At 39.1% G+C, this 9,737-nt stretch overlaps 1 protein-coding gene across 2 annotated transcripts; it reads right to left on the bottom strand.

Annotated features, from left to right (window-relative positions):
- Nucleotides 1–46: 46 nt before the first annotated feature.
- LOC131786045 (acid-sensing ion channel 2-like) lies at nt 47–7,677 on the bottom strand. Of its 2 annotated transcripts, XM_059103021.2 has the most exons (8): nt 6,847–7,677; nt 4,818–5,154; nt 4,334–4,554; nt 3,037–3,184; nt 2,457–2,513; nt 1,967–2,129; nt 1,324–1,415; nt 47–970 (listed from the first exon to the last, which is right to left on the bottom strand). In XM_059103021.2, the coding sequence occupies exons 1-8, from the start codon at nt 7,375–7,377 to the stop codon at nt 837–839; spliced, it is 1,683 nt and encodes a 560-aa protein (XP_058959004.2). In that variant the 5' UTR covers nt 7,378–7,677; the 3' UTR covers nt 47–836. The 2 variants fall into 2 exon arrangements, with proteins under 2 accessions (XP_058959004.2, XP_066029587.1); XM_066173490.1 differs by lacking the exon at nt 2,457–2,513.
- Nucleotides 7,678–9,737: the final 2,060 nt, after the last annotated feature.

The following is a 9,737-nucleotide window of genomic DNA, read 5'->3' as shown; positions in this document are numbered from 1 at the left end:
CTGTTCATTTATTATACACAGTATAATACATCGTGCAGGTATGTAATGTAACAAAGTGTTAATTTTTCTCTACAAAACTATTTTATCTAAGACTCCTGGACACTGACAAGAAATGCCAAAATTCAAAGAGATATTTATAATGGTGGCTCATGCACAAATGAAACTTTCCAGTAAGTGGTAAAACTTGTTCCTGACTTCATTCAAATTATTCTAACGCTCACATGGGGTGAAGTAGTAAAAATATGTCCGAGGGTTTCTTCAAGAAACCGAGTATTTTGGCAAGCGAGTCTCTTCTGAACGCGCATTAGTAACAACTTTGAGCTGCAAGATGTAAAAATAACAAAAGCTAAATCTTTTCATCAACTTTTTCTTGATTAAGCATCCGGGAATGAGGTACCTGACAAAATTCGTGCGGGGATACTCCATCCTTAGTTCCAAAGCCTTGAAACTCTTGTAAACAATTATTTTACGTATGAACAAACAGGTATCTCTCCTCTATAACTTTATGGGATATGAAACCTCCTTTACATCACTAAACACGTAAGAGGTGTATTGTTTGAAAGCTAAGCTACCATTACAGTTTAACCGAGGACTTGCTTTCCCTATGGATAATCGAAAATGAAAATACAACTCTTTATGGGGAACCGCCTGTTAGCAGCATTTCAAGTACTCGGTCAATCTACTGCTGGTTATCAAATATTGGTTATTTTCCGAGGCTTGAGAAAATTGTAACGAGACTAGGAATCCAAAACTGCTCGGCCATTTAAGTGAATCGAAAATAATTATCAGGTGAAATTTCCTCTCTTTCAAGCAAAATCAAACCACTTTTGACTTAGTCAAACTGTCCGAGCATGACGTCGTTGATTTCTTTTGATTTTGTTGACTATAATCCTCGCCAGTAGATCTCCAAATTCCAACACTGTTAGAATGCTAGCGCCAAGAAACAGCCCAACTTGACCACCGATGTCACCTGAAGACACAAAAAATGGAAAGCTCTTTAGATTAATTGTATTCGAAGAGCTTGGATATTTCAGGCTTTTAAGACAAAAAAGTGTTGCACCAACGATGATGTTTGAAGGGCTGGTCATTATAAAGTTACTGTCAGACGAAGAGACATTTCGAATGTACGTAGAGCAGTCTACGTTCTTCAGTCAACGCCGAATGTCTGGATTACGCAAAGAATAACAAGGAAATCTGTGCATATTTGAACCCTCATCTCAGCTCATTTTGTTTGAACGAAAAGTGTTCGTGTTTTTGTCGACACTGTACCCCTCGTGAGTTCTTATAAGGATGCACGTTCGTTTTAGCTGTCAGCAAACTCACCAAATAAGCTTTCCTGATCGTACGCTGGCCTCTGAGTTATTAGCGTCACCTGCATCTCTTCAAAGTACACATCCAACTCGAGGAAGTTGTCCCTGTTAAAATATCCAACTTTTATAAGCCTCTTTAAATCATAACAGTGACTGTCAAAGTTTAGGGTAATTCAGATAAACTCTCTTAGTATATTCAGTAATACAGTAAGTTAAAAGAAATTAGGCAACCGGCTACCAATGTCTACTTTTTCATAACGTACAATTTTCAATTTTGTTTTCTTCCTGTTTGGGAGCAAAAAATCTGCTCGCTCAAACTTAAAGTAGGAATTTTGATGGTTCAACAAGAAGCTGTTGAGGAACTGATAACAGTGCTTACATGTCCATAAGAAACTCATCGAACAAAGGTATTTCTTGGTATCTCGTTTGCTGTTCTCCCCGAAGGAAAATAATCATACAGGGTTATTCCACTCAGCAAGAACATATCTTTGGGACCCCTTATCTAGAACAGAGTATCCAGAGCTCTCGAGCGGGTTATCTCTACCCTTGTGAACAACTTATTTCTTAAACGGGATCCAAACTTCTGTAGAGACCCCAGGCACTGAAAACTCACTCGAAACATGCTCAGGTCCCTCACCGCCAAAACTTGAACTCACCTCAAGTAATGCCTCATGACGTCCTTCCTTACATGTTTTCTCTTCGCCAGAACTTCGGAGAAATGTTTCGCTGGGGTCTGGGCATAGCTCAGTTGCACTTGATATTTTGTGATCTCACAGGGGACTGGGCACTCGCAGTTGTTGCTTTCATTTCGGAATATTTCTAGAAATTGATCGACAAATGATTCTTATGATTACGCTCGTATCGTATAGAGACACATTTATTTCTTGTTTCCTGGTAAATCAACTTCATGATTCCTGTGCTATACAGCTCAAGATATTTTACGATGACCTCTACATTTTCGAGTAGTTTTCCAAAGCCTCGGATATGAATCCATTAGACTACAGATCATAACACTTCTAGGAATATGATTAGGTCATTATTTGTGACTGTAATCATTGCGTCGACCAAGACTGAGCATGCGTTGAAGATGTCTTTTTTTCAGTGTTGTTTTCTTCAATCCAGATCGACTTATTTTGAAAAACATACCCATTGCGGGCCAAACGCAGTTCTTCACCTGTTGCGGTAAACATGGTGGAGCTTCGCCTTTAAGAAAAATCAATAAAGCAAAAGCTGGTCGGTAAACAGAGCTATTATTTTGAAGTGATGAAAGCAGCGAACACCGTTATAGAGGAATAGGAAATTTTTCAAGCACCCACTTAAGACCCTTTTTCACAAATGTTTTTAGTCCAAAATCTTCAGTTGACTATTCTACACTTTGCGCCTCATATTTCCTCAATGCAATATTTGGACTTAAGAAAGTTAATGATGATTGCTTTCAGAACAAATTCAGTTATTATTGAAATGTCAGGCTAAGAAGTGGACAATCTCTAGGATTTCTAGTTACATATATTTCATTCGACCTGCAGATGAAAAACAAGTAAAGTAATAATTCTCGCGGGTAAGCTGAAATATAAGCAATTGCAGGAAAGAAGCTTGAACAATTTTCAAGCCTCGAACGGATTCGAACTCGTGTCTCCCTTGAAAGTGTAATATTTTGTTACTGAAGCTAAGAAATAATTAGGATTCCTTCCCAAAGCATGAAATACAAGAATAAAAGTTATCTTACCTTCCAAATCGTAAGATCTGCATTTACACATGCCGATGATGTAGTCAGCGCGGCACTTCAATAGACAAGCCGACTTTGTGTACTTTTTAAAGCCAGCTAAATGTTTGTCTTCACATGCTGTTTTAAATGGGCGCGGAAGATTGTGCATCTGAAACGAAAATATGATATGTATGTAACGCGTGTCCATGCACATACCACTTTTTAAGTCATTTTCCACAGTCGAGACCATTCAGCAGAATATTGGCTTCCAAAACACCATTAGGAGTTAGCTATAAGGATCGAGCTGTTATGATAGTGCACTTAAAAAAACACAGCTGTCAAAAGTTTGCACACATGACAACGTCAAGTTTAAAAGCTCTTATGTACGGTCACGTGATACACTTCACCAACGAGCCTCGTTTGCACGAAAATTTGGCGACAAATGATCCCACTTCTGTTCAACCAGAGAACCATGTGATCTCCCCGAAAATCGATAAATGATAACTGGTCTTTAAGCATGACATGGCAAGCCTGCTTTTCCGAAACTTTCATGTTAGCTTTTTTTAGAAAATAGTATTCGCAGGTTTAAGATCCAGTTCCCAACACTTTTCCCCCTACTCACTTCAGGCTAGACAAGCTATTTAACACTATACGTGGTGAAAAGTTCTTAATTTCAAGTTTTCAACTGCTGTAATGGTCACTCCGCCGCCATATACTTTGCACAGCCTTGCGCACCCGTGTGCAGAATTTCGCTGCATTGGTTTCTTTGTCAAACACCGTTGGACATCACCAACTGCCCCTGTGCACCTGATGACGTCGCTGAACAATCCTTTCAAAGGCAAACAGAAACAATACCCGCTTTCGCAAGTGAGCAACTCTGACCAATGAGCAGCGTAAATTTATATCCAGGGAAAACGTCCAAATTCTGAAATGTTCTACTAATCTCTGTATCTTTCCATTGTAAGAAGTACCTCTTTTAAGGGGATACTTATCTTGCAACCGAAGATTACCTCCTGGATGGAGCTTTTACCATGAAACTGATTACTGAGAAATACATGTAGTCTAAATGACAAAACAGATAGATAATAGATAGATATGTGCCACTGGCCTCCCAAAATCCCTTCCCATTATAAACTTTTATGTGGTCAATTAGAGATCCCATCTTAGTCACTAGTGGTAAAAAAGTTTTGCAGGCGAATCTTCCATTATACTCAAAGGGGTGGTGAAAATGCAACCCCACCCAATGGCATATCAGTCTATTAGTAGCAAGCACCCCCTCCCCTTCGAAATAAATTACTTGTCAGCATGTTTTGCATACCACTTCCTTCCTGAGACCACAGAATGTATGAGTTCCTGGCTGAATTGCAAAACCAAGCTCATTGATCAGCGGTGGTTCCTCTTGATCATGCACCATGACCTTGAACCCAGACGAATCTCTGAGTGACCCATAATATTGATCTTGCTGAACGCTCAGAGACAGTCTGAGGGCATAGTCTACTCCAGCACGCTGCACCTTTAGAAGAGGGTGACCTTTCAAACCTGTCAAACCAGTTTAAGATGATGTAAGTGTACAAACCAGTTTAAGATGATGTAAGTGTAGAATCACATCGGTCAAATAGCGTAGAGGAGAGGTGTCACCAATCAGAACTCTTCGCAAGGGATTTTTTATTTACTAAGCTCAGTCAAGTACAATTCATCGAATCCTGTCTCAATACCTAAAATTTCTTTAGAAGCCAAGTTAGGCAAATCTTAATAAATACATTTTGCAAAACATTCTAGTTACTAAATTTCAGCTTTCCCACCTGAGTTAAACGTGTAACAAAGACCAAATTCAGTTATCACGGCAGTGAAATTCTCTGGTCCACATGGCTGTGATTTCCATCTACATTTCTTGATCATGTGATCAATCCGATGCCCATGAGTCCTCACGAACTGAGCAAAGTCAAAAGAATCGTCTATATCGATCGACGTGTCGTCGAGAACATCGACGTCATCGTCGTCGTCGCCTTTTTTCGTGTCCTTTTCGCGGCGACGGCGACGGTGACGAAGATAATTAAGAAAGTTCGGAATCGGTGAACGTGCGAACAGCACTTCTTCCTTGTTGTCGATGTATTTTTGAGGTGCAAGAATGGACATAACCTGTAAAGGAAAGAATAAAGTCATGAAATGCTGTCGCGACAATAACTTTGGTCAATCGAATTAATTTTATTACTTTGTTGGAAACGTTTTCTAAGAATTTTAACGCGCATTTTGTTTCTTTGAAAAAAAAAAAATTAAAAAAAGATTGAGACCGGAATGTTGAAACTTCTTATATCGTTTTCATGCCTAACAAGGACGGCTTTGATTTCGGAAACAGAGATTTGTGTAAAAAGCTCTAGAAAAGAAAGTTATGTAACGGCAAACACTGCGACACACAACTTGCACTTAATTTTTAGGAAACCGCTTAAATCTTCATGAAAGACTACCGGGCTCCTTTCAATGGAAGTAAAAAGCTGTATCATCAAATTCGTGTTTATGAACGCTAACATATAAATGTGTATGCAGATCAAAAGGCGCCTGAATTGGATCACTCGGTAGGAAACCTGTCTAAACTTCTTTGAATTCTCAAGCTCAAACAATGTCTGCAAATATCTACAACGACAAGCGGAAGTTGAGAATGTATGTTCACGCATTTCCAGTAGCCGTCGCGCGAAGTTTCCCGCCATAGCTGTGTTGTCTGCGACGTCGGAGTGAAGGGTTTGCCGTTTACTATAAAACGTGAGTAATTTTCTCTTGTTCAAAGGCCATTTTAAAGGAACGTATGGAATATTTTAACACCTGATGAACTGCTAAGATTTTTCCTAACTTGTGGTAAATGCAAATGGTTATTGAACTCATTTACAAGTAAAAAACCGACGGAAGTTTTAAACTCTTGCTTAAACGGCTCCGAAAGATTGCACACTGCAAACAAATGGACACGAGTACAGAGAAATCAGGTTGGTAAATTATTTTCAATTTTACTCCCTTCTTGATGAACCTTAAAACTTAACCAGAAATCCAATTTATACGTAGTTCACTCGGGTTTGTTTAAGGAAAAGTTTTACAGGTGTCAGATCGTGACAGATACTTATGAAAAAATGTTTCAAAGTTTGCTTGGGAGCCGTTTAAATTACCTGTACCATTTATACGCAAATAAATATGTTTCGCTGAAGCCTCTCTCGATAATTTTAAAAACCTCTGTTTTCTTTATAAACTGCTCCCAGTTTATGGAGGATATTCCCGTATTGTCAAGGAATTATAGCCCTAAATCATTCGAGCTGTTTTGGCATGCATTTTGAAAAAAAAAATGTTTTTCACTCGCCTCGGTCTGTCTATGTTTGGAAAAACTGTGCCTTCAGTCCTGAGTACCGCCCTCTGCCTACGGCCGCGGTAGGTATTGAAGACCTCGGGCACAGTTTCTTCCAATACGTACCATCCGGCTGGTGAATAACATATATTTATGCTGTTTGAACTAGTGGCTTTCTGTCCTTCAAACAAAAAATCAAACTTAATATGGTACCTGCTGACTGAGCTTTTTTTCCTCTTAGAATAATCACACTTTAGAGTATCCTTGAAATGTTTCTTGCAGTTATGACATGAGATGAAAAATGAATCTTCAAAGAAAATTCCCAACACTGTAAGGGTCTGTCAGTGCTGTAACAAATTCTCGTAAAACTCCTGGAGGAGTCCACAAATACCAGTAATGGTAATTTGCATGTTGACATATGAAGACTTAGATTGGAGCAAACTACCAAATTCTGAATTAATTAGCAAAATAAAAAATAAGCTTGAGTCTTAAAGGAGTCTCATTACCTTTTCTCCTATGGTGCCATTTATGAGGTAATATGGAAACAGATTAAAGTTGCAGATGGAAACAGCAGGAAATACAATCTGATCCAAAAATTCCACTTGCACTGTCGTAGTTGTCGGGCGATCGAAGAATTTTTGTATGCTTTTCTTGCCTTGCAGAAGTAGCATCATAACAGCAAGAATCAAAATGAGGAGCCAGAAAATACGACGAATTTTGGGTCCTTCTTCAAATATGAAACGAAACCCGTGAAGGGTCAGACTATGTAGGAAGTCTTGCCACAATTCGTAAGTTGTTGGAATATCCTCTTCTTGATCTTCCTCGTCGTCGCTGTTCGCTTCTTTTGCTTTCTTCTTTCTCGGAGATTGCTGCGGGCAAGACATGTTAGAGATGTTATGAGAGCTTATAAAACCACTCTGTAGGATCTCAAGGAAAGATTTCTGTGGTGTTTTTACGACCACTAAGTACTCGTCAGCGCCTTTCGTGTCTAAGGGATAAAAACCCCTCGAGTTAAACCAATCTGTATCGAAGGGCATTCTCAGCAAACATTATTTACTAAATGGGCCGTCGATAGGTCGATTTCATCATCCATTCTCTCGATGCTCTTGAAAAATCTCCATGACAGATATTGTATTCGACGAAATTTCTCAACTTGTGTGGTTAAATATATGGTGTTGATATGTCCTGAACGAGGTCCAAACTCAGCGTTTCAAAATGTACGGCGTTAAGTTGGATTTAGAACGCCTTGATTTAAGCTTTTAAGGGCGGTTTTGTTGCTGATTATGACACTTTCTAATCGTCTCGTAAGTGTAAATGTTTCGCTATGAACAAGCGAAAACAATTTTCAATAATTTTTCATCCGCTTTCCATTGGAGGGTTGTTTGGTACCCTTTGCCACCCGCTTGCGTTAAACAGTGCTCAATGAACCATGCGGAGATCAGCTGCTATGTTTCAACTGAAACCAAGATAATGACGTAATAATCGCGCGCTGGTACCGGCAAATTTGTGCAAACACTGTTCCAGATCACAACGCTATTCACAGGCTCTGTATGAAAACGAGGTCTTATGAATTAAGAGGCCTTTTTTCGCTTTCACCCTTAGCTTTCTAATTGGCTGAGAGAACGCTTGACAAGGTACATGCAAGGTGCAGCTGAGTAATTCGCCAAATTTATCCGCTAGACGTGAGGGTGCTTTTGTTCAATAGTAGGAGGTTTATTTTTTATCATTGTTTTGTTTTTCTACTGGGCTTTTATGGTTTTTAATGAGATATTTTGATCGTTGTAAATTCTGTGGAAGAAGTCAAGTTAAAGGAAAAGTTTTTCTATGGGAAAATTCTATTATCTTTTTTTGTCATTTCTTTGCATAAATGCTAGGCATGCTAGCTCCCTCTTTCGGAAAAAAATTACAAGTAAAAGAAAGAAGTTATTTGAAGAAGGAAATTTGCAGAATTCATGACTAATCGTGATCGAGTAAATCAAGAATTCCATGTATGGCATTAGCTTTCACTTTGCAGCCCCAAACCAACTCCTGCTGCTTTATCCCGATATGATGCCCAAATGTGCTGAATATAATTTTCAGTTCCGGTTTATTGTTCACTAAACCATCATCAGGTTTATTCCCGATTCTGACTCTCTTCAAAGTACTTCAACGTCAGAAGTATAACTCGTAAACCACACCTGTACGCATTGCGAAACTAAAAACATTGACTGCGATTTTAACTTCACGGCACGCAACCATCGACCCAACAGTACATATTAACCACTTGATAGCAACTGAATTCACAGGCGGCCCAAGCTCACGTCTCGAGAAAAAGCCAACGATTAATTCATGAACGCGTCACGCGTTGTGTGACTCGGTGTTAAGTTACGAGAGGAACCGTTGAAAATTTGAACAAGTTATAAGGAATAGTATGGGGAACGAAATATGGTCGATTTACAACGATAAATATTTCGAAATATGAATATTTTACACGTAAAATCAATAACACTTACTCACATCCTGTGTGTCCGTTGTAGTTTCTGGCGATTTCTTCCGTTTTAGGCTTGCTTTACTATGACTGCTATTCGGAATAAAACAGTAAACTCGGCGAAATGCGAGACAGCAGCGTGCACGCATGACGCTTTTCGTCCCCTTACGCAGGCATGACGTGCTAACTGTCCTTTTAACTGACCTTTTACACCGTCCAATTACAAGCATGACGTGTTCACTGTCCTATTAGAACGCAAATTGGGCTTGTGATAACCTATCACGTTTGAGAATTTAGCTATAGTTTTGATTAAAGGGTGGTATTTTGGTCCTTTTTTTTTAAACTCGTGAATTGCGCGCATGCGCAAGAGCGAGTTGAAGATACGATGAGGGGAATGGCACTCGCTCGCTCGCTCGCTCGATTGGTCGATTCCTGTAAATTTTTTTTTCGATTTTAGGCTTTTGAGTGCATTTGATAGTTTTTGGCGAGCAATAAACAAACGAAATGGCAACCTTTGTTACTAAGAATAGTGGTGGGGCGAAAAAGAAGCCAATGATAATCTTAAAAGAGTTTTTTTTTTTCGTTTTAGTTTCAACAAGCGGCGCCAGCGACTGGCAGGCATGCAAGGATTCACACTGAAATAACAGAACAAGCTTCGTTTTTCATAACTTGAAAACAATCCGAAGATTCATTGAAAATATCACTTACTGAGAAGCGCCCGGAGTTTACAGATGTTCAAAAGCTTTTTCTGTTATGGCGTGAGATTGAGGACAAAATTGATCATTACGTTTCGTATCGTATGTTTTTCCTGTGTGAAGCAACAAAAGATGCCGGCGACTGACGACATTACAAGTTAACACGAAAATCAAATAACACCTAAACAAACAATTTTAGCTACCGATTTTCATTGAATTTTTAAAGAACAATTTT

The sequence above is a fragment of the Pocillopora verrucosa genome, chromosome 10 (assembly GCF_036669915.1).
Source record: "Pocillopora verrucosa isolate sample1 chromosome 10, ASM3666991v2, whole genome shotgun sequence".
Lineage (NCBI taxonomy): Eukaryota > Metazoa > Cnidaria > Anthozoa > Scleractinia > Pocilloporidae > Pocillopora > Pocillopora verrucosa.
Note: the sequence above shows the minus strand (reverse complement) of the source record. Positions and strands in the feature narration are given on the sequence as shown.